This window comes from Rhinolophus sinicus, chromosome 8 (genome assembly GCF_057876585.1).
Source record: "Rhinolophus sinicus isolate RSI-liver-muscle chromosome 8, RSI-T2T, whole genome shotgun sequence".
Taxonomy (NCBI): Eukaryota; Metazoa; Chordata; class Mammalia; order Chiroptera; family Rhinolophidae; genus Rhinolophus; species Rhinolophus sinicus.
In genome coordinates this window covers 82,453,166-82,477,381 of record NC_142508.1, presented here as the reverse complement: position 1 = coordinate 82,477,381, position 24,216 = coordinate 82,453,166, and the positions used below count along the sequence as shown (strand labels likewise).

General features: G+C 53.9%; 2 protein-coding genes across 6 annotated transcripts; one reads left to right on the top strand and one right to left on the bottom strand.

Annotated features, from left to right (window-relative positions):
• Nucleotides 1-7,205: 7,205 nt before the first annotated feature.
• On the top strand, nucleotides 7,206-10,369 carry LOC109451899 (5-hydroxyisourate hydrolase-like). Of its 2 annotated transcripts, XM_074315015.2 has the most exons (5): nucleotides 7,246-7,341; nucleotides 7,563-7,618; nucleotides 8,039-8,178; nucleotides 9,410-9,545; nucleotides 10,097-10,369. In XM_074315015.2, exons 2-5 carry the CDS (start codon nucleotides 7,565-7,567, stop codon nucleotides 10,184-10,186), a joined length of 420 nt encoding a protein of 139 aa, XP_074171116.1. In that variant the 5' UTR covers nucleotides 7,246-7,341; nucleotides 7,563-7,564; the 3' UTR covers nucleotides 10,187-10,369. The 2 variants fall into 2 exon arrangements, with proteins under 2 accessions (XP_074171117.1, XP_074171116.1); XM_074315016.2 differs by lacking the exon at nucleotides 7,563-7,618 and having other exon boundaries at nucleotides 7,206-7,341.
• On the bottom strand, nucleotides 9,136-23,166 carry DRC4 (dynein regulatory complex subunit 4). 4 transcript variants are annotated; one of them, XM_019740553.3, is made up of 11 exons: nucleotides 23,076-23,166; nucleotides 21,306-21,392; nucleotides 19,964-20,161; nucleotides 19,650-19,856; nucleotides 18,102-18,156; nucleotides 16,713-16,918; nucleotides 16,097-16,264; nucleotides 15,692-15,778; nucleotides 14,293-14,502; nucleotides 12,154-12,219; nucleotides 9,136-10,771 (listed from the first exon to the last, which is right to left on the bottom strand). In XM_019740553.3, the coding sequence occupies exons 1-11, from the start codon at nucleotides 23,076-23,078 to the stop codon at nucleotides 10,622-10,624; spliced, it is 1,437 nt and encodes a 478-aa protein (XP_019596112.2). In that variant the 5' UTR covers nucleotides 23,079-23,166; the 3' UTR covers nucleotides 9,136-10,621. The 4 variants fall into 4 exon arrangements, 3 of the variants coding, with proteins under 3 accessions (XP_019596112.2, XP_019596111.2, XP_019596115.2); XM_019740552.3 differs by having other exon boundaries at nucleotides 22,509-23,134; XM_019740556.3 differs by having other exon boundaries at nucleotides 21,306-21,482; nucleotides 23,076-23,096.
• Between the last annotated feature and the right edge of the window lie 1,050 nt (nucleotides 23,167-24,216).

The following is a 24,216-nucleotide window of genomic DNA, read 5'->3' as shown; positions in this document are numbered from 1 at the left end:
GGAAAAAGTGAACATCTGTGGGAGGAAAGAATAAAAACCCTAGAGTCTCTAGGCAATAAGTTCACAGATATTTTTTTTCTGACGATCTAAATTCATAAAAGAGAGAAAAGCCTCGCACCCCTTCTAACTTCTACCCAACCCCACAGACAGAGACCAGGAATTGTAATACATGTGCACCTGGAATTCACATCACCATGAAATTTCCAAAGACAGGAGAAATCAGGTAAACATGACATTTTAGACAAGGGTGGGAGGGGGCTCTTAGAGTTTAGATGAAGAATGGGAGATTTACAAGTAATTCAGGAAAAGCTAAACACATGTGGCAGGTAAAGTTTTGTGAGGCTCCTGCATGGAGTCTTCCTGTCTACTGCTAAGGGGATTGTGCTCAGGGTTTTATTTGTGCTTCACGAAAGTCTTTAAGGAGGAAGGAAAAGGGGAGCCAGGCTGGACGAGGGAGGCCTTGTGTTGTTAAAAGTGCCCGTTTTGAAGTTTTCATTTTATTTAGCTCAGCAGGCCTGGGGCAGTTGTGGGCTGTGTTTACATTTCAGATCTACTCAGCAGAGGGCCAGGGGCAGATGCTGAGACTTTCTCATAACTATCAGACTGAAAAATCAGCTTCCATTTTTTTGTCAAGTTTCTGATTGGATATTAAATCCTTTAAAACCTGTTTCAACATAACAGTTCTCTAAATCTTAAATCTCCAGAAAGGTTTTTAACATTTGCACATCTCTTGATTTTCTATTCTGCCTTTTTTAAACCTAATATTGATATTAGCATCTGATAGGACCCAAGAAGCTAAATACTCATTGAAAAGATTAAGAATATAGTTGAATTTCCTTGTATTCATTTGTATTGAAAATGGGGTCTTTCTCTACGGTCCAATCAAAAAGCTGTTTGTCATAAGAGTTCTCTGACACATTTTCCAATTTAGAAGTTTTTCCAATTCAAAGGATCCATAGTCTGACCACTGAAGATAGGATTTTAATAGCTACTCAAACCGATAAGCCTTGTCACAGCTTAAACAAGAAAGCCACAGGCTTTCGGTCCCTGTGGTATTTCATTGTTACAGCAAATGACACAAGAGACATAGACACAAAAAATGACCACCTCTGGGAGGAGAGATTCAATAAAGAAAACCTGTGAGTCGCTACTCCCAAGAAGCCAGCTTCACAAACGTTTTTTCCTGCCAATCTACATGTGGAAGAGAGGAAAAGGACATGCCGCACTTTTAAATTCTCCCCAACACCACAGAAATAGACCAGGAAGCCTGACAGTGAACAAAAACACCACTTACCTCTGCCACAGATGTCCCCGAGCTCTCAGCAGCAGCGGTTTCCAGGAGATAGCAGTGCCCCAGCAAGTAATTCTCCTCGCAGGCTCCCCCAACACTGTGGGGGCTTTAAAAATTATTTATTTTGCTCTAACCTAGTGTGTTATCGGAGAGCAGGTCAGAGTCATCACAGGAGGGCATTCCAGGATGTCGGTTGTAACAACGCCTCATGAACAAAGGCAAGCAGGCCGAGGAAGTATTAAAAGAAAACATATCCACAAAATGCAAGAGGGGACAAGCCAAGAAGTAAGAGCAACTGTGCTGGAACAAAGAAAATTTAGGATTGTACTTGAAAAAGGGCGCAAAACATTCAGGGATGGAGTCACAGGTGAGCCCAGGGCATTTCCAAGGTGTTCCCAGGGCCTGTATTTGCAGACCACTCCTTCCCATCGGAGGAGGGATTCCCTTGTAGGAACTGTCCTGGTGACCTAGAGGGTGGAGACTTTTCCCTGCCAGCAATGCTAATAGTATTATAATCCATTACAATTAGCTGTAGCTGCACCCTTTCTTAGAAATGATCTCATCTCCTCTCTTTTCTTTGTTTCCCTCACATCTTCCTTCCTTTCCTCCCTGCTCTCCCCTTGGCCCTGTTCTCTCTGCCTATAACAACTTCTTCTAGCTGAGCTGATCATAAAATTAAAAGAATAAAACTAAGATAAAATAGAATTTTAACATATGTGCATGGAGAATTCACATACACGTGAAAATTCCTAGGACAGTGAGGTAAGATTGGGTGCTTTGCAGGTAATTTAGGAAGAGTGGTACATTCACAGAAGGTAAATAGTTGTTAGGCAACCCACAAAAGAATGGGACATGGGGGAAGGATGGTCAGCAGGCTCCTCGGGCGTCTTCCCGCCTTATGCTAAGGAGTTTATGCCAAGGTTCCCTCCCTAAACCAGGTCTTTCCATCTGCATCTCTTAGGAAAGCGGGAGGGTCAAAGGTTCTAAATGAGTCTTTTGTTTCCTAAGAACAAGTTTAAAGTCAATTTGCCCCAGGGCAAAACTTTTGGTCCTCTTCATTCCCACCTTCGAAACTTTAATAAAAGTTTCACATCCAGAAGGTAAATTTGTAGATTGTTACGTATTTTATTGATCTAATCACTCAGTCCTGAGAATAACTTAGTTTAGTTACATTATCGAATCTTATTTCAGGACCCAGTGATGTAGACACACTCCCACATTTCACCTTTTATTAAATATCTGATTACTTGCTTATGTGGGGGAGGAAGGCTTTCCTCTACCCCAGGCTTCTGACTGCTGTAATAATCAAATAGACATGAAACAGATTAGCAAGAGGAAATGAGCAGATTTAATACATACATATGGGAACCCTGCACAAAGGAGAGTCAGGGACCCCACGTGCAGGAGACGTAGGGAGACAGAAAGGGAACACATCCTGAGCTAGGGATGAAGTAAGGTGTCTTGGGTGCTCGAAAGGGTCACTGCAGGGTGACGACAAGAGCATGAGGACGGAAAAGGGGCCACAGGTTAAACCTGACAAGCTCAGGAGACTGAAAATAACCACATAGAAAGGACGGCATGAACATAAACGTTCCTAACTAAGGTGGCCGTGGCGGGAAGTCACGTCCTTGGCCGGCAGCTGCTTTGGCAAAGGTCAGTCTTCACCTGAAGTGAACCTGACTGTTGTCTTTTTGCATCTAAGATAACACACCCTTTGGAAGGTCAGTAATCCCTCCCTTCCCCGCCCCCACCACCAGAGCAGGAAGCTGTAGACCCCTCATTATTACTCTTGTCCGGATGACCATCTCTATGTGCTGTGAAAAGTGAACTATTAACTATCCTGTACCCACCTGTGTGGAAGAAGTTCCTGTCTCCCCAATTTACTTCAATCACAGAGATTTCCCTGCTTCGCTTTCTCCCACCCCATTAATCTACCACCAGTGGATTTCATGTAACCCTCTTCCTTTGATTCTATGTATAAAATAAGCTGCAAACTGCCATTTTGTGGAGCATTTTCTCAGTCTGTTGAGATTTTGCTTCCCAGCAATTGGTATTGGTTTGGCACAAATGAACTCTTTACAGGCTTTCTCTTAGGCTGAATGTTTTTTCATCGACAAGCATGTTCCATGAATATCTTGAACCTAGTCAGACAAAGACAGATGTTGACAGAAGCTGAAGAAGAAGGTCAGACAGGGACAGAAATACATGAAGAATGTGAGGTGTGGGGTGCTGAGCTGCTACCAGCCCACGGTTGCTGACTGTATGCGTGGCCTATGGGTTTGGGATCTCTTGGGGTGTCCTTGGCTTACTCTGCATTGTGTTCCCAGGTCTTCCATATAAGCCTTTAAGCCCCCCAGGACTGAAGTTCCCACACCAGGCCAACCCTCTGGACCTTAGAGTGGACCCAGCCTTGGACTAGACCCCTTATGACAGGGCAAAGCTGAAGGACTCTACCACAACCCACCAGACAGGTCCAGCTACCACAGCTGTGCAGGGCAGTGGCTGTTCCAGCAAAGCTGACCGAGGAGCCTGGTGTTCAGCTCCCCCTGCAAATGCTGCACTTGGAGTGGAGGCCCCAAGGCCCCTTCAGCCCCAGCGCCCAGGACAGAGCCTGGGATCCCACCACAGCCTGCCTCCCCAGATCTCGCTGGGGGCTGCAGTCTGGTTCCTGCAGGCCTCCCTGTGGCCTTTCCATACCCAGGTTTTCAGCTCTCAAACCTTTTGGTCTGGTCCTCCTGGGCCTCCTCTTTTACATGCAACATAAATCTTTGGTTTGCACCCCACTGCCCCCAGATGAAGTCACTTACAGAGGCTCTCAAAGCATAGTCTGAATTGGGCCCCAGGGAAGGTAGGGAGCTAGGAGGGGAAGTGACCTAAGGCAGCATAGGTAAGAGCCAGGTAAGAAGGCAGTTAATTCAGGTGTGCCAAGCCCTGTGCTGGCTTTCACCTCGAGGACTCCACATTCCAGCGGGCAGCTTCCAGGGCACAGATGACTGCACCTGGGGCACAGCCTTGGGTCTGACACCTTGGCTCAGAAGCCTTTGGAAAGAGCTCATCCTGACCTCCACTCAGGTGTTATTCCCAAGATGCACACCAGATGGCAGCAGAGAGCGTATTCCCTGTCCATCCGCAATAAAGTGAGAATCCAGACCCTGGGACTAAGCTTTCTGACAACAGACACTGCATTTTTCTATCAGAGACCAGGACGAGGGAAAGAGAATCAATAACCAATGGTAGAGTTCAAACCCTGACTCATGTGTGATGCTAGCTGTGTCCAGTGTCCTGGAGGCCTCAGAGAGATGGAAAGGGAAGAGAGGGAGGTGGGTCAGTTGTGCTTAAACACAAACCCTAAACTCTAAACCATATCCTAACCCTAACCCCTTAACCTCTAACTCTAACCTCCTACTTTCTAAGCCAAAACCCTAACCTTTAACAACCCTAATCGTAACAACCCTAATGTGTAACCCCTAACCCCTTGATCCCTAGACTCTAGACTCCAGTCCCTTGACCCTCAACCATGACCCTGACCTTGACACTCTAGTCTTGAACCCCTGATGCTGAATCTGACCCTCACCCTGGCCCCTAAACCCCAACTCCAACCCAACCCCAATCCTAACCTTAATCACCTAATCCTCTAACCTTGACCCTGACCCCCTCAAGCCTCCTAAACTGCTAACCCTCCCTCTTACTCCTGGAGATTCTCGCTCACTCCTTGCCGTTATCCTCTCCCCTCATCCCTCCCCTTACTCTCATCGTATTATATGTATTTAAACAATTATACATGCATTACTATGTGGTGACTACCATTTATACATGTAAAACATGATTTAAATATACATGGATAATAATTGTTTCTAAAAGTGCTATTTGCTTGCAGCGTTGAAAAGTGTTACTTCAATGAACATTTGTGTTCAGTATGCAATACAAATGAAACAGTGATAAATATACTTTAAACATGTTTCTACACATGTTACTTTAATGTAAGTTGAAGGGAATGTTATTTTATTGAATGAGTGCTTCACTCATTCAATAAAATATTTAATACAGTGTTTAAAGGATCATGTATAACTATGTTTCTAAGAGTGCTACTTGCTTGCATACTTCAGATAGGTGTTATTTCAATAAATAGATGATTTCATTACACTGTAATATGGTGTTCAAAAGTGTCAAAAAACTGTTCAAAATGTCAATGTAAGAAATGTCCTAACCTGTGCAGAATTTTTATGAGTTTATTTGAGCCAAAAAAACATGACAATTGCCGGGAAACAAGATCTATGTTGTGACCGCTCACCCTGACCCACCCAATTCTCAATTTAGGATCAGATCCCCTGTGAGGTTCCTTTCTGCAGAATTGCTCTTTCATCAGTAACACTATAATGCATGTCAACAGTGCCTACAGACATATGTAGAAGGAATGTTCTAAGAGCAATGCTTTTTGCCTACAATGCTGAGAACAGTGTTTCTCAGTAAATGGATGAGTTTTCATCATTATGTTAGGTAGAAATTAGAAAATGTAGGAGGAGGAAGGGTGGGAGGGGGTCCATGGTGCCTTCAGAAAAAGCTCTTAAGTAGCTTTGATTAACTGCCTCCAGCCACAGCTCTGCTTTTACCACAACAGATGACAAGAGGTGGTCTGGAGCAAGATCAGGATCTGAGTCAACAGACCTCCACCCTCTTAGGAGAGCACACCCTCCCATGGAAGAGCATGCACCACCTTTTCATGCCAAATCGAATCAATATGTAACTCCCTCACCCCACCCAGAAAACTATAAGTACTCTGGACAAGGGCACGCGCTCTCTCTTTCTCTCTCTCTCTCTCTCTCTTTCTCTCTGTCTGTCTCTCTCTCCCCCACCCCCACCTCGGCTAGGAACATTCTCTTCCCTGAGACTGTATCACTAAGAAACCCTGCTTGGACGCAAGAAGGCTCCTGTAACAACTGTAATGCATGTAAACAGGATTATAAGGCACAGGTTTAAACAATGTTTCTAATGGTGTTTGCTTGCAAAGGTGAGAACAGTTATTTCAGTGAATGAATGTGTTTAACACACTGTAAACTATGTAAAACCTCGTTGGACTGGCACATGTATAAGATGTTTATGACTGCTGCTTGTGTGTGAATTTGAGAACAGTGTTATTTTAGTGGGTAGATGTATTCAGGACACTGCAATGCATGTAAAACAGGGTTTAAATACACATCCATACTTCTGATATTGCCACTTTCAAATATACTTGAAAATTTTATTTTAGTGAATGGGTGTGCTCATGGCACAATAATGCGTGAAAAACTGTGTTTAAAAACACACGCTAATGGAAGTAGCTGAAAGTGCTACATATACCGAATCCTAACCCTCCATAACCTCAGCCCATTACAGGTCTGGTCTTTGCCTTCGCCCTGCCCTCGTCCCTGACCCTCACCCTGCAATCCTCTGACTCTGACACTAACCTCTTCTCTGACCCTGATCCTAACCTTAACCCTAACCCTCTTACCCCTTGTTCCCAAATCAGCAGCACACCAGAAACTAAGCCGTATCTTCATATGGAAACTCCAGAAACCACCTGAAGCTTCCCAGCACCTCCACCTGATACTGTGATTGTTCTGACGGGGCAGGTCGACAGTCCTTGGGCAAAAGGACGCCAGAAGCTCAGGCGACAGGACGGCGTGGCCAGCTGCCTCCACCACACACACTACTCGGTGACCAGAGTGGCCACGGGAGCTACTGTCAGCCTCACCTGCTTTCTGCTCTGCTTGTCTGACACCCACGTAAGGACGTGGCCTCACCCGAGCAGGCGTGAGGAGGGTCAACTTGTGTGAAACTTAGTGAACGTGTCTTTGACCCCCAGACCCCGCCCCCTAGTCCCACCCAGCACCCGCCCTGCCCCCGCTCCACAGCTCCTCCTCTGAGCCCCAGACCCCGCCTCCTACCCCGCCACGCCCCCTAGTCCCACCCAGCACCCGCTCCACTGCCCCTCCTCTGAGCCGCAGCCCATTGCCTGCAGGTCCCCGCGACTCCATTTCCGGCCCGGGTAGAAGCCTCGGCGGTCCCTGCAGGTCTGTTTGCCCAGTCCCGTGCGGCCCTACTAGTGGTGGGCACTGAAATGCGCCCCCCCCATCACACGGTTTGCTCGGACACTTGGTCCCCGAGTCCTGGGAGGTGAAAGACGAGACGGGCAGGCCGGGGGAGGTGCCTACTACCCCGGACCACCACCCCATCTGGTGGTGGCGGGCATGGGGTGAACTCTGACCGCCTCGATCTGTCGCGAATTGGCCAGGCATGAGCTCCGTCCTGAGGCTGCGCGCGCTCCAGCGGCATCTGGGCTCCCCCGAGGTAGGGGGCCAGGCCCGGACCTGTCCCCTCGTCTGCCTGGGGCTAAGGTCTGATGTGACCCATGAGTCAAGGGACAGAGAGCTGGGTTCTGGGAGAACAAGGAGACCCGGTCTGGGCATCCACTGAGCAGCTGCAAAGAGTGGTGGGAGGGGAGGCCGTATGCCAGAGGTAACCCTCCTCAGTGGCTGTGGGGAGGAGAGGGGGGCCCACTGGGGCAGATGGCGGACAGATAGAGTGGTTTATGAACTGTATTTCAGTGTGCTAACACCGCAGCCTCACATGGCTAGTCATTAATTCCAGCCCTCCCCCCAAAAGGACAGTTAGGGACTCTGCCCTGCTGGGGCTGTTTACTTTAAGGCGGGTGTGGACATAACTTGGGCTCACAGGCTCATCCCTGCCCCTCTCTCTCTCGTGGCCCAGGACAGCGGCATGGAGCCAGTCGGCAGCCTGCTGACCACACACGTGCTGGACACTGCCTCAGGGCTCCCCGCCCAGGGCCTCTGCCTCCATCTGTCCAGGCTCGAGGGCCACGGCCAGCAATGGACCGAACTGAGGAAAAGGTAGGAGGGAGGGCTAGGGCAGGACGCGGGTCAAGACCAGCTCCCCTACGCCCAGGGCCAGTCCTGGGTTCTGGCCGGTGTAAGATGCAAGGTGAGGATCCCCAACAGCCAAGGAGTGCAGCCCTGAGGGCTGACGGCCGAGCTGACCACCGCCCCATGGCCCCCCGGCTGACTTGGGAACCTGTTTCCTCAGTGTGTGTCCCTGCTGGGACAGCCTCACACCCCTGAGGGTTGGGTTGCTTAAGGCCTGAGGTAGAACCTAAAAGCCCTCACTGTCACCATGTCTACCAGGCAGCACTCCGAGCAATTTAGTATTTCTATTCTTTTTATTCTCACAATACACCCTGTAGGCAGGAACCATAATTACCCCTTTTACAGATGGGAAGACTGAGGCAGCAAGAGGCAAGGTAAAAGCTGGATCACACACCACGTCCGGTCCCTGCCACTTGATCAGGCCGTTGGGAGGCTCAGCCCAGGTTTCGGTTGGCATCATGGCACTTGGGTGGTCCCTGTGAGCGGGTCCCCAGACCCTCAGTCTTGAAGGAGGCAGGCGCCTCTGCTGGTGGAAGTTGGGGGTCTGGGCCCCAAAGGTTCAGGCCCTGAGTGTATGGAGCTCGTCCCCTCCCCATTCAGCCCTTCACAAAAGTGGGGGTCCATGTCACACCTGAGGGTCAGCTGAGGTCTTGGAAAAACACATGGAGTCCCACGGGGGGGTCATTTGGACCCACTCCCAACTGCTGGTATGTGCCGCTCTATCTAAGCACAGCGCAGACCCCTGGAAGCACAGCTGCTGCGAACCAGGTGAGGTTCAAGCAAAGCCACAGCCCTTGGAGCCCTCCACCGGGGCACTCAGTACAGCTGGAAATAAGCAGCCGTGTGGATGGGGATCCAGAGACAGTTCCTGACCCACAAAGCCATGCATAATATTCAATGAAAAATGCAGGTTGTAAACCAGTATGAAGAGTATAATCCATTTTATGTTTTCTTAAGTTTGTAAATAATACTTATGCATGAGGAAATCTGGCAAAACATACAGTGATTACTGCTCATGGTTTTCCCCCTTTCTCCTGTGATTTCCTAAAAAGACAGTGCAGCAGGGTCCGTGGGCTGCTCCAGAACCCCACACCCTGGCATCGGTCCCGAGCCAGGCTGTAGGGGCATCTGAGGCTGCGGGGTGTGCAGAGCCAGGCAGAGGTGGCACCTCATCCCCTCCCCCCTCCCCCCACCTCAGCTACACTGACCCTGACGGCCGCTGTCCTGGGCTCCTGCCGCCTGGCCAGATGAAGGCAGGCACCTACAAGCTGTTCTTCGACACCGAGGGCTACTGGAAGACAAAGGGGCAGGAGAGCTTCTACCCGTATGTGGAGGTGAGAGCCACAGGCTGGCCGGAGGGTGGAGGCCTGTGGTTCACCGAGAGACCCGGGTGAGGTGCTGCAGTGGCCAGCGCCCCTCCCACCTCTCCCAGGGCGGTGGCAGGCAGTGACTTCACTTGCCTTAGGCCTCCAGAAGGAAGGTGGCCCTGCCCTGACCCTGGGTGAGGCTGTGGGGGCAGGGCCAAGGGTGACGCAGCCCCTGTGGACAGAGGTGTTCACCAAGCCCATCCAGCTCACTGGGCCTGACCTTACTGCCTGCCCCTTTACCCGGCCCTGTTCAGGCTGCATCCCTTGGGGACCCCGGCAGGCCCAGGGCCCCTCAAGCCAAGCACCATCTCTGGGGAGTACTCACCCCCGTCCACAGCCCTCACCAGGTTTCCAGTTCTCCACTATCGGGCTGTAGCTGGCCCTGCAGCCTGTTCCCCTTGAGCCAGACCCTGGTCCACAGTCTGGACTGCTGGAGTCTCCTGGGCAGCGGTGGGGCCAGGGTACTGGTGAGCTGTGAGCGGCGCCCTCACTCTTCGGTGCCTCCTCGGTCCTCACAGGTCGTTTTCACCATCACCAACGAGACCCACAAGTTCCACGTCCCCCTGCTGCTGAGCCCCTGGTCCTACACCACGTACCGCGGGAGCTGACAGCCAGCTGGCCTCGAGCACCGATCCCACCACCCACCGATCCCACCACCGTGGCCCCTGAGCCGCCTCCACAGTGGGCTCCATGTTCCTCGTGGGACCTCAGGTCCCACTTCCTATGGGGGGTTCTGGCCCCTCATTTCCCGGTGACAGCTGTGACTCAGGCATCAATAAAGTCGGTGCTGGCATCTGCAAGGCTGCTGGGGTCATTGAGCAGAGCTAGGCTGGTGCTGCCCACCCGAGGTGGGAGGGGGTGTATGCGCACCAGGGGAGGGAGCAGACGGGCGCACAGCCCTGGAGGGGCTCCTCCCACAGCAGGCCACAGGACACACTGCACACGTGAAAGCCTTCATTTGCGGACCAAACCTAAGAACCAAACACCTGCTGTCCTGGGTGTGTCAAAGGGGGTGCCACCCAGTGAGAAGTCCAGGGCGGGGGCTACGTTGGGGTGGCCACGAGTCCCGCTGGGCCCTGGCCCAGTGTCTGCCCGATCACGGCCGTCTCCAGGGGCTTGAAGCCCACGTTGTCCAGAGGGATCCCGAAGGCCAGGAGCTTGGCCTCATAGGTGCGCAGCAGGTCGCTGTGGGCCTGTGGGGACAGAGCAGTGTCGGGGAGGGGCCGGGGACACAGCAAGGCCGACCCAGCCCCGAGGAGGGTGTGAGGGGCGGGGGAACCACCAAGCTAAGCTTTACCAGCTGCTCACTCTAGGCCAGACCTGCTAAAGTCAGGCACACAGTGGGGGACGCTGCTGTCATCCCTGTGTCACAGATGGGAAGACTGAGGCAGAAGGTAGACTCAGGGCAGAACTGGGGCCTAAGCTGGCTCCTGGCACCACCAGGCTTGGCCCCATGTGTATGCGTGAGGCCTCTTCCGACGCATGTATTTCCTGCCCCCGTGGAGCGTGCCAGTGGCCCCCAGCCACCACAGAAAAGCTCAGCACTGGGCAACAGCACTGGCAGGGCCAACACAGACATGGTTTCTGTTCCCTCTTCTGGGAAATGGATGTTTTTAAAAGCATGGATTTCCCTGGATGGTTGTAAGGGTTTGAAGTGTTAATGCATGAGAAATGCTTGAAGCCTGCCTTGACTCAGCACAAGCTCAAAGGGTACTTTCTCCTACCACTGTCAAGAAAAGGGTGCAGGGGCTTGGTGTGGAGAGTTGGAGGGTGCACTGAGGCCCAGCTACAGAGAGAACTTTGTGGCTAGGCCTGACTTCCACCGTTAGGCTGGGGTATGGGCCTCCTGACAGTCTGCAGCAACTCACAGAAATTCCCCCGAGAGCTGCACAGGCCAGAAGATGGCCCTGATTTTGTGCACCCACATATCAGGGTTCCAGGGGATCTACAGGAGGAGTCCAGGTGAGCCGCGAGGCTGGGGAGGGTGGAGGGAAGGCCCAGCTCCAGCACCAGGCCCAGCCTCCAGCCTGTGACTCCACAGAACCAGGACGGCACGGCCACCCCACAGAATCACGGGCGCACCCAGGTCACACTGCCAGGGTGGCCGAGCTTCATAAATGCGTGGGCAGGCAGCACCGTCTACATCCTACAGCAAAGCGCAGAGCTGGGGGCTCGGCCATGGAGCCGGGACACTGCGTGCAGTGCCCAGGCTCCCGGGACAAACAACAGTGTTGAAGGTACTCGGTGCCCCTCCCCACAGGCAGGAGGCCTCCATGCAGATGCGCGTTTTGAGCATGGAAAGGGTGTGCAGCTTTCATCAGACTTACCAGAATCGGAGAAGGTCAGACCCATAACTTTCCCCACTTGGAGGACAGTGGGCCTTAACCTGGGGGAACAATCGCCCCAGAGGCCAGGGCAGCGCTGTGCTGGGAGGGTGAGTGTCACACGGAGATGCACAGAGCTGCTGGACGGGACACACTGCCCTCATTTACCAGCCGTACATGGCCGGCCCTGTAAGGGGCACCAGGACGTGTGGCCCCCCTCGCATACAGACGGGAGGGTGGGCTCCTCGTACCTTGCAGACACGGGCCAGCTCGTACTGTAAGTCCCTGATGGTCCTATTCTTTGATTCAAGAACGTCCTGAAGGGGAGAGAGGCAGATCTGAGTTTGAGACTCATATTTGGGCCAAGGAAGATGGGGTGGCCCAGGGTCTGGGGGCTCCAGCAGGGACCCCTGACGGCCAGAGGACAGTGGCCTGGCTTCATCAGCACGTGCGCCCACACGGGGAGCAGCAGATGCATCTAAAAGCAGCGGAAGTCTCCAGGGAGAAAGGAGGCAGCCGTCTGGTGGCGACAAGTGAGAGGGGCAGGCCTGGCCAATTCTGGTGTCAGTCAGGGCCCAAGGAAGCTCCTCACACCCCCACCTGCCACCTGGGTGTCACTTCCACACAGGGTTCCTGCCCACGGGCCAGGTAACTAACCAGGAAAGGTGAGAGCTGACCCACAGCCACCCTGGCCCGTGGCCACTGCAGCTGGGGCAACACCAGTGGGCAGGACGGATGTGGATGCCACTCATCATGTTGGGCAGCCAGGGCCTCATCCGGCCCCACGACCAGCCGCCGCCCGGCCTGCCCACACTACGCTCAAGGTGACACACACACAAGTAGCGCCAAGGACGCAGAGCAGCCTCACACCTAGGATCACGGTGCTGCTGCCCAGGCGAGGCCTCCTGTGGGGCCGCAATGCCCCAGGCCCTGAGCGCCTGTCCCTAGGGATGGGTCACACAGGCACTGCCGCCCACTGAGCCAGAAACATGGGCACCAGGTCACCTGGACCTCAGGCCCCTCTGCAATCGGCGACAAGTCATTCCTGGTATCCAGCTCCTGCCTGTGGCACAGTGAGCCCTCTCGGATCCAGTCCGCACTGTCCATAACCTTCCATAGGCCCCCACTAGCCCCAAACTCAGGGGCACAGCTAACGGGCTGGCATCACCCCCTCAGGGGCCGCAGCATCACGTGCCAGCTGCAGACCCAGGTAGAGGCTGGGTACGGGAAAGCCAGCCTGCACTGCTTCGGACACAGACTCGGTGACTGGTCAGTTAACCCTCTGGTCCTGGGGGTATGTGAGCAGTGGGGTTTTGCATTTGGCCACGTTGCTGAATCACCTCAATGCTGCCTGTGCTATTTCTCAGGATCAAACAGACCTGCACACAGACGGTGCGGAGGCCTTACTATGACCCAGATCTGGTTCTCCATGAAGACACCCTCCAGTCAGGACAGATGATCTCTGGGACAGGCCTCTGGTGGAGACATGAAGGCCACCTGCACACCTGCGTCCCTCGCCCAGGTCCTCCAGGGAGCTGTGCCTGGGGCCACATCAGGCCTGGCGGCTACAAGTCACCCAGCTGTTCGGGATCTGCACTCCAGCTATGCTTCCCTAGCAGCACCACAGACCCCTCGTCCCACCTCACCCATTCCTTCTGTGACACCGCGTCAACCAGGTCCATGGAATAGAAGGACGAGGCCCACCTCCAGGTAAGAGATGACCAGCCAGGTCGGTCACTGTCCTGAGGCCTCAGCTGATCCCTGGGCACTGAGACCTCACTTCTCTGGTTTACTGCCGTCCCCTGTGCCCAGGACAGCCCAGCACAGAGGAGCACCCAAAAAACTGGACTCACAGAGGAACGAGTGTTCTAGCCTCTGACCAGACGTAAGTCCCTCTGGAAAGCCATTTCCCGCACCCACCGCAAAGGCCCACCCTGGCCCTGCCTTTCCCTGTCCTCACTGCCACAACCAAAGCAGCACATCTCGGTGTCCAACATGGACGGTGCAGGACAGTCAGCTGTCTCCCAGGCCTGGGTCTGGTCAGCCACCAGATACCCAAGGAGCTCAGGCCCATAGGATCGAGAACGGCTTGAGACCCAGGGCCTGACGGGTTAAGCTAAACCCAATGTGAAAGCTGAAACTGCCAGGGGCTCAAGGGCTCGAAGGTGCCGGGAGGTTAAGGAGGGGGCCGGGAAGACCTCAGACGAGAGCAAAACCAGTGAGAGAGGGTGGGGACCCTGGTGGTACACACAGGCGGGAGCCCCTCCCCAAGGATGAGGGTCTCCAATGGTGTGATGGAGGCAGGACGTGCTGGGGTCTCACCATGATAAGTGACCCCAACCAGAGCCAGGCTGCCGGCCCAGCGCCCCCAGGAGCCCATCCTGGCGTACCTCCAGCTTGCGGGACACCAGGGTCAAGGCAGCGGGGTCCAGGTTGGAGGCCGCCAGCACCTCACTGAACTGCGCCTCCTTCTTCTCCACGGCAGCACTCAGTGCCTGCAGCTTGCGCTCTAGGACCAGGCTCCGGAAGCCTGCTTTCTGCTGCACCTCAAGGACGGCCGAGCTGAACTTCCGGTAGAGTTCGTCCCGCTCCTGCTGCACCTGTGGGGTAGGCCAGGCTGTGGTGGGTGACGGGGCCTCCTGGGAGTCTCTCATTTGCAAGAAACACCTCCCACCTCTGCCGGAGCCAGAACACACCACATCGGCAGAGCAGACACCTTTCACTGCGCCGTCTGCAACCAAGGACAGGTGGGTCTGTGTCATCTAGACTGCCTGCGCCCCCACTTTCTGTGACAGAATTAAAGGTGTGCAGACCATAGGAGGGAAGAGGAAACACCAGTTGGACCCCCCTCGAGGAAGGAAGCAACAGGGCACCCTGGTAAGAACTGGAGAGGCACCACAGAGGGGTCAGGCCGGCCTGGCCCTGGGTTTGGGCAGAGCCCCCTGATTGTCCCCATGTACAATCCAGGGCCTCAAACTGTAGCAAGCAGCGTTTGAGGGTAGAGAGCCGCTCAGGGACCCACCCCCTCTGCCAGGTGCTGCCGATGTGCCCCACAAACAGGAGATCTAGGGCACAGCCCTGGAGCCAACTGCCTGTCAGTTAATCAAAGTGCTTTATCATCTGTTACTTTCCACTGTAAAAAACACAACTTTGTAGAAATGTAAAAAGGGAACCCCCTTTAGCCCCCCCTCCCACAGGCCACCAAGTGACCATCTGGTGTGACTCCTTCCCGTGGGCTATCCATCAGCCTGCAGGCCCCTTGCAGCCAAACTCGACCTGGTGCTCACAGAATGTTCCTGCACAGCATCGGATGGAAGCTGGCCCATTCCATTATCACAGTCAGCGAGTGCATTTCAATTAAGGGAGGAAAATACACGCTGTACTAACAAGCAACTCATAGGCAGACCATGGAAATTGCAGAAGCAAGGAGGGGTATCTCCAAGACTCCCCGGAGACGTCAGAAAGACATTCAATGAGATATTGCTACACAGCCACCTCAGAGGGGCACTATCAGGTGCTTCAGAAGTGAGTCTGAGGGGACAAAGTGGGCGATATACTCCCTACCAGGGAACCTGCTCTGTGGGACCCCCCTCCCCCAGGCTTTCTACACAACGTGCCACAGGTTTCTGCCTCTGGAGAGCTGTGTGGAATGAGGAACCGGCAGTGGGACCTCCAGCTCATGAACCCAGAAGCCCAGCCCCAGCGTCGGGGCCTCCTGGACACAGCCATGCAGGTGCACACCAGGTAGGGTCCCTCCCTAGCTGGGGCCCTGGCCTGCCGGCTGCTCACCTGGACGAACCGCTGCTCCAGCACCTCATGCTCCCACTGCAGGGCCTTGAGCTCTTTCTCGGTGACTTTCAAACGTGCTTTTGTACACTGGAGAGAGATGGAGGTGGGGACACAAAGCACTCAGGATTCAGGCTGCCAGGTAATAGAGGCCCCTGGAAGATGTCAAGGCCAAAAATCATCACGAGAAAGAACGGGCTCAAAGGCGCAAGAGGCTCAGCCCCAGTGGGCGGTTGGTGGGGATGCCTGTCTCCCAGCACATGGACTCCGGTCACAAAAGGGAGTCAGACTCCCTCCGCCCTAAGGGTCAAGCCCTGCTCTGGGCCTCAGGAGACATCTTGCTGACGCTCCTTCTGTCATGAGCCCAGAAGGAGCCAAGGAGGGGGATGAATTCAGGTGGAAACTCACAGCCAAGGTCTGCCTGTCCCTGTCGTGGTTCGCGAGCTGCTTCTGCATCTCAGCCATCTCGTCCCGAGCCTTCTGCAGGAGATCTGCCAGGCGCCGGTTCTGCACAGAGAGCTCCATCGCATCCTTCTCCAGGTGGTCCTCCTTCTTCCGCATGTCCTCCATCTGCTCCTGTCGGCACAAGTCGGGTGCAGGAGGCCTCAGCAGGCAGCACTGGGGTCTGCGGCACCTGCCCACAGTCCAGACCTGAGGGCTGGACGGACGCACACCTCCTAGACCTGTTTAATGTGTGAACACTGTATTCTCCACAATTTTAACTTATTCTGAATTTCCCAGGAATAGTCCCCATGAGATTATGTTTTGTTCAGGACACCCCGAGGGGCATTCTCCACTGTGGGAACTCCATCTGCCCGCACTCGGGCGACAATGACACCTGCAGTTCTGCCTGAGCCTTTCCCTATCAGGACGTGCAGTGTCCTCTTACTCCCCCGGGACTATGGTGAGGGTGACATCCTGTTTTCAGCTACAGGTGTAGACAGGTTACATCACCTGTGGGATTCAGTCAAGGAGAGGGGAATTATCAGGTTACTTGACAGCGGGCGCTGGGTCTGAAGGGCACCTTGAGGGAGTTGATGAGGGCCAGGTTGTTGAGGGTGATGTCGTTATAGTAGTTCTTGATGTCTGTGAAGGCTTCCTCGTGCCGTTGCATCAGCACGTTGATTTGGCCATTCTTCCTCTCCTCCACTTCATGGATCTCGGTCTTTCTCCGCAGGTCAAGCTCATCCCTAAGCATCTTCATCTTCTTATCATACTTGACCTCGATTTCTGAAAGGCAGCAGCACACAGAGCAGCTCAGCAGAGGAGGAAAAGGTGGTCCTGTACACAGGCCCAAGCACGCCCAGTGGGACAGCAGAGGAGGAAAAGGTGGCCCTGTACACAGGCCCAAGCACGCCCAGTGGGACAGCAGAGGAGGAACAGGTGGCCCTGTACACAGGGTCAAGCACGCCCAGTGGGACAGCAGAGGAGGAACAGGTGGCCCTGTACACAGGCCCAAGCACGCCCAGTGGGACAGCAGAGGAGGAACAGGTGGCCCTGTACACAGGCCCAAGCACGCCCAGTGGGACAGCAGAGGAGGAACAGGTGGCCCTGTACACAGGCCCAAGCACGCCCAGTGGGACAGCAGAGGAGGAACAGGTGGCCCTGTACACAGGCCCAAGCACGCCCAGTGGGACAGCAGAGGAGGAACAGGTGGCCCTGTACACAGGGTCAAGCACGCCCAGTGGGACAGCAGAGGAGAAACAGGTGGCCCTGTACACAGGCCCAAGCACGCCCAGTGGGACAGCAGAGGAGGAACAGGTGGCCCTGTACACAGGCCCAAGCACGCCCAGTGGGACAGCAGAGGAGAAACAGGTGGCCCTGTACACAGGCCCAAGCACGCCCAGTGAGACGAAGGCTGTGCCCAAGAGCGGGTGGGTTTTGGTGGAGTTTTCGCGGCTGATGCTCACAGGACACACTGAGCACACACGCCGCTGTCTGCTGCCCTTTGCCTGTGGCAGGCATTGCTAACAGATGCCTGCATGGGGCTCCCAAAAGCTGAGCGTCTACGGATCCAGTGGGCACTAGCCATGGTCCGGGTGGCCATCCAGCCACACCATGGGACTTTATTAGTAAACCAGACAGACTTCTCAAATGAGGGCCTCCTCCAGACAGGGGCCATGGAGTAAGGCTACCCTCAGAACGCTGCCCACGAGACTGGGCAACTAGCACCTGCTCCTGGTGCCAGGAGTGAGGAAGCAGGCAGTCACCACAGCCTCCCCAACTTATGCGGAAGCTATTCTGGGATTCTGAGTGGTCTATCACCCTAGAAACTACAATGTTCCCTGGCTGCAGAGCTGGGCTGCTTTAAGCTGCTTGAGGAGCCCTTTGACAACAAGTCCTGCAGGCAAGCTGCTTTCTGATGGCAGGGGCCCTGGCACCATCTCCCACAGCATGTACCTGTGACACTGACCTCGCACTTGCCTCTCAAAGTCGTTCCGCATCTTGGTGATCTCCTCAGTGTGTTTCTGCAAAGGCAGAAACCGGCCATTATTAGGTGACAGACAGAAAGCCCAGCACAATAAACCCCATACTGCTTTGGGCAGGCGCTGGGTTCCCCCATCTACGAGCTTATACACACACCCAGAATAACATGGTGTGGTAACTCCCACGTGTTGTAACTCCCTTGGCAAAAGTCACCTCTGAGCTTGAGAGAATGTTAACACAACGTGCTCACTGACCACGCTCGGCCCCTTGCCTGACCTGCCTGCAAAAGGACTGCAGTGGCCACGCCCACACAGGCCTGCAGACTCTCCAGGTGCCTGCTAACCTACTGTACCTGGGGCTCAGAGCAACATGAAAAATTACTACAATAGACAATATATAGAAATCCTGAATAAAAAATGTTAGTTATTTTACAGAGCAGTGTTTTTACACAAAAGGGAACTCGGATCACGTAACCACTCCCTATCCAGGCCTTGGGCAAGCAGACAGCCTGACATCACTAAGCTTCTGTCAGGAAAGACCAGACAGTTCTTGAGCGTCCCAAACCTTAGCACCCTCGGGCTTTGCTGAAAAGTCTTCAGTGTTACTGAGATTTTCCAGACCCAGTTGAGGCTGGGCTGCCTTCACATGAGACAAATGTGCTGACAGTCTTCTCAACCTGCAGCCAGCAAGAGCCTTTGAAAACCAAAGTTGGATCATCCTCGCCCTGCCAATCCTTGCACAGGCCCAGACTCACCTAGGGTCAAGGCCCCAGTCCTGCCCGACTGCCCGGCTCCTGGCTTCTCTGGGCCCTCAGGCTGGTCCACGCCCTAGCACTTCTCCTGGCCTGGTCCGCCAGCCTGGCTCAGCCCTTACCACCTTTGCCAAATGTCACCTTCTCAATGAGGTATTCCCAGGACAGCCAGGAGAGGAATGAAGCCCCCTCCTCCCGCTGTGCTCTTCCTACAGCACTTACGCCCAGGGGGTGCTGTGCAGCTCTGATGCCTGTCTTCTTTGCTATGTGCAGGCCCTCCTTTCCAGGCCATCAGCACACGTGGGAAGGCACTTTGTCAGTCCTGTTCCTGCACGTCCCCTGAGATAGAACCAGGCCTGGCTCCTATGGGCACTCGGCAAAGAAGTTCCAACCTCCACCTGGAACCCCCAGCCTCCCTCAGAATAGACCAAAGGGTCTCAAAAGGCAGTCGGCTGCTCATGACAAACTGCTGTGGCCGCCTAGGGACTGGCGTGCTAGACACTTTACTACTTGTTTCCCTGACATACTCCCTGGGAAAGCAGCTGGGTGTCAGCAGCACGTGGAGAGGAACCCCGAGCTGGGTTTTCCTCATGTCAGCTTGTGGCTCAAGTCTGAGACAGAATTCTGCACTTGGCCCCCAAATTGGGTCTCAGTGGCTGCATGCTTTTTAAAAAAATTTCAATTAATTGCCAAATTGTGCTAGTTTTTCAAGAAAAATGTGACTTCCCAGTTGTTGTTGACGAGCGGGGAGCTCGCTGTCCTGGCAGCCGGCTGATGACCTACCAGCCGCAGGTTCTTCACGGCCGCCTCATTAGCCAGCTCCTGCTCCTTAAGCTCCACCTTCAGCGCCCGTGTGTCCCTGCGCAGGGTGCCCTCCTGTGCCCGGTGCTCCTTCTGGGCCAGCGTCATGGCCACCGTGCCCTCAGCCTTCATCTCCGTCAGGCTGCTCTGATGCTCGTACAGCAGGTGCTTCACCTTCTGCTTATAGACCTGCGGGAAGAGGGGCGCCACCTGTTCACCGGCCCCACACACTGCTGGACACACGCTGCAGCATCTCCGCAGTGACCGCAGCGGGACAGGCAGCCTTTCCCACTCACCTTGATCTCCACCTGGTGCCTCTCCTCTGCCTCCTCCATCTCCCGGTCTTTGTTCCGCAGCTCAGCCTTCTTCTCCTCCAGCTGCCTCCGCGTGATCTCCCAGAAGGTGTGGATCTTGTCCCGTTCCAGCTGGAAGTAGTTGCGCTCCTCCCGCTCACGGTCCAGCTCCTCCCGGATGCGGCTGACATGTTCCTCCACCTGGCAGGGCAGAGCAGCTCCCAGCCAGGGGCCCAGATGACCCCCACCTCAAGGGCGTATGGGAGGAGAGAGGCCAGCAAGAAAGAGGGTGGGGCCGCTCATCTAAAACTACATGACAGCTGAAAGTGAGGAGTTAAAGTACAATGCTGGGAAGGCTGCCGAGACAGGACACATTCAGTAATTAGCAGAAATCTCTGCTTTTGGCCAGTAACCATAAACCTATGACATCCTTTCACCCACTCCTGGGAATTTAGACTAAAGAAATTTCTCAAAAGAACACAAGAGCTTTCTGCTCAAACATATCAGCCACATCATTATTACAAGATGAAAAAAATTAAAAAGGAAATGACCTAAGATGCTTTTAAATACGGAAATGGTTAAAAAACTAGTGTATTATCAACTATAAGATGATATGGCCCAAAGTTACAAAGATATGAAGATAATATAGCATCATGCAAACACGTTCACAAAATAATGCTGACTAAAAAAAGTTATATTTAAAGATATATGTTAGGCAAAAAGTATACAAAACCTGCAGACCCCCTAATAGTCAAGAGGTTTGGTCCAGAGCCAACTGTCCTCACTCCGTGTCATCTCTCTACGAGTTTTCAGGAGCCTTTTAGTTGAAATTAAAATTATATAATTACATTCTCTAGCGCTTAACTTCATCAAAATGGACAAGTGGCTTAAAAATAATCCCTGTTGCTTCATGGTAAATAAACAAGAATACTATATATGCATATACTGGTAACAGCTCTGTAAACATCACGAGCATAAAACGATAAGAATGAAAGGAAATACAGAAAATTAAACATCTGTTATACATCAGAAAAATATTTCCTTCCAAACTCCTAGCACAGCATAAAAAACTTCTTCAGTGTAGCTGTATTGCAATTTTTAAAACATATGTACTGCGCTTGAGAGCTTTGGAGCTGATGGGTCTATGGGAATGGGGACAGCACACCATGGTTTGGTCAGGACCACAGAAGCCAGATGCGGGGAGAGGAGCAAAGAGGCAGAGGGCAAGACGAGGGGCACTTGTCTCAAAGAGGTTCACGGAGACAGGTGGCCAGAGAGAGAAGGCTGGAACAGCACCCCCACCCCACCCGCCCAGGACTGGGCCAAGCTCAGGGCCGGCGCTCACCTGCTCCTTGCTCATGTCCTCCGGGGGGAGCCCGTCAACAATCGGAGTACCTTTGCCTTTCCCTTTCTTGCCTTTCTTTTTGGGTGCCTTTGGTTAAAGAAAAGGTGACTGGGTAAGGAAGGGAAGCTCTGTGGAGTGGCCTCTTTCTGGCTGCCTCGGATTCCTCGCCGGGGTCACCTGGGAGAGGAGTGCCTGGTCTGGAACCACCACGTACCATTTCTGTCTCAGGCCACGCTGAGAGCACATCACTCTGCTCTAAGGCTTCCCACCCTGACCACACTCATACTCTCTGTCGACACCTTTGGAGAAGCAAGGGGAAATCTCCCTTTTCTGAAGAGAACATTTCTCCCTCAGAAAGGAACGGAGGGGCACTCGTTCCAAACCCGCTCCTTGGTACACAAGGGACCTCCTTGGTGTGGATGCAAAACCCACTTGGCCTCAAGAGGGGTAACCGCAATCTATGGCGGCAGACGCCGCCGTGCTGGCTGTGGTGCCTGGGAAGCAGCAGAGAGAAGCCTGCACGAAGCTGCTCAGTACGTGCTGGGACTAACGCCTCCACAGCAGCAACCGAGGGCAGCATATGAGGTTTTCTTTCTTCCCACCTAACACTCCTTCACAGAACGCTGGTCCACCACATGGCCAGTTCATGGCGTCACGCTTGCTTTTACCAACTTTGAAAAGATGAGGAGGGAGAGACCCTTCCACCCCCCAGTCACTTCTCAAGAGCCATTCAAGCAGCTACTGAATTTTCAAATCCTTATGCTTCTGCCTTCACTTCTCCCAACTTTCTTCGGCCCATGCATTTGTGTGTGTGCGTCCACACATCTCTGTAACATTTTTAAGATTACAAAAAATTTCATGTGTAAATCTTAGAAAGAAAACGTAGAGAAGCAAAAGGAAAAAAGGAAAAGCATCCATATTCCCACAAGCTAGTAACAAGCAGAAGTAGTTTGGTGGTCTTTTTCCGGGGGATTTCTCAAAAGACCCATCCACTGAAGTCTTCACTACTGAGCCCTCTTGCTAATCCCTCTCCAGGAAGTCTGCCCATCACAGGGTCCTCACCACTTAGCATCTGGGACACACAGGCCGCTGCAGGGGCTCCCCCACAGAGACACCCACCCACCAGCTGGTACCTGCCTTGACAACTCCTATTTGGCGGGGAGGGGGCAGCTGAGGGCCCTATTACATGAGAGACAAACAGACCTGGTGAGGCAGAGAGCTCCCATCCCGCTCTTCCCAGTCCAGGCCCGACTCCTTGCAGGCTCCAAGGCACCGGCAGTTCCTATACCCTGAGGCTCTGCCCTGGGTGCCCCATGGGCACTGGACCCTCCATCCAGGTCCCCTGGATGTAGCGGGGCCTCTAGCCACCCTGGCATGCCCACGCTCTCCGTCCCAGACACTGGAGGTCCTAAAGTGACACCCTAGGCCCCAGGGAGCTGACTGACTGGGCCTTGCGTTCCGGGCAGGGCGTCCCCTTGACCCAGGTTCTCTTCTGGACAGCTTGCACATCGGGCGCTGGGTCTTGGGAGCCGGAGTTGGGCGGCTGTTGTATAACCATCCCTGTGAGCACAACACCCTGGAGAGCCCAGATCGTACAGCTGCAAGAGCGTGCGGGAGCCGGGATCCACAGCACCCTGGGCTCTGGCCACCGGGGCGCGACCCACGAGGGCATCAAGTCCTCAATTTCAGGAACCCCGGAATGCAGGCCTCCCCGTCCGGGGTCCTTCTGCGCGCAGGGCCGCTAACACAGCCCAACCCGGCCCGCCTCACCATTGCTCTAGACGTCCGGGCCCCGCCGCGACTACCAGACGAAAGCGCCCTCCGCGCGGAGGCTGCGCCGTCTCCCAGCAACCGCTGTGAGGTCCCGCGCGGAGTATCGGAGATCCTCGCGAGACTCCGTAGGCCTCTACAGGCCCTGGCAACGACGGGAGCGCGTCCCTAGCAACAAGCGTTGGACCTAGCCAGGGGGTGCGGGAGCTGGGTAGGTCTTGCCTGTAGCTGGTCATCATCCACACCCTTGATCTCGCCGGCGCACCGAAACGCTTGCGGGATGTACGTGTACATTGCCAGTCTCCCCCAAAAGTTCCATGAAGAAGGGAGGAACTGTCTCGTCCACTTCTTACCTACAGGGCCTAGCAGCAGGTGCTCAATAAAGATGCTGTCATTGAGGGAGGGCGGAAGCCCTGCTGCTACCCCTGGCTCCCGGACATTACACAAATTAGATTCCAATTTGGGCTGAGATTCTGCCCCAAAGCCTGACCCCACCTTACCCACCTTTGAATATTACAACCCACCCCTCCGCCCCCGCACCTCCACCCTGCTATTCTGCTGAGGATGGAGGATAACCCGGTTTCCACAAACTATCAGAAGAAAGCAAAAGTAAAAAAGAATAACATGGTTCAGCTAGCTCCAAAGTTTTTTTTTTTTTTTTTTTTGTTTTTTTTTTAAGATTTTATTGGGGAAAGGGAACAGGACTTTATTGGGGAGCAGTGTGTACTTCCAAGCCTTTTTTCCAAGTCAAGTTGTTGTCCTTTCAATCTTAGTACTGGAGGGTGCCGTTCAGCTTCAAGTTGTTGTCCTTTCAGTCTTAGTTGTGGAGGGCACAGCTCAGCTCCAGGTCCAGTTGCCATTTCTAGTTTCAGGGGGCGCAGCCCACCATCCCTTGCGGGAGTCCAACCAGCAACCTTGTGGTTGAGAGCCCGCGCTCCAACCAACAACTGAGCCATCCGGGAGTTCAGCGGCAGCTCAGCTCAAGGTGCCGTGTTCAATTTTAGTTGCAGGGGGTGATGCCCACCATCCCTTGCGGGAGTCGAGGAATCGAACTGGCAACCTTGTGGTTTAGAGCCCACTGGCCCATGTGGGAATCGAACCGGCAGCCTTCGGAGTTAGGAGCATGGAGCTCTAACCGCCT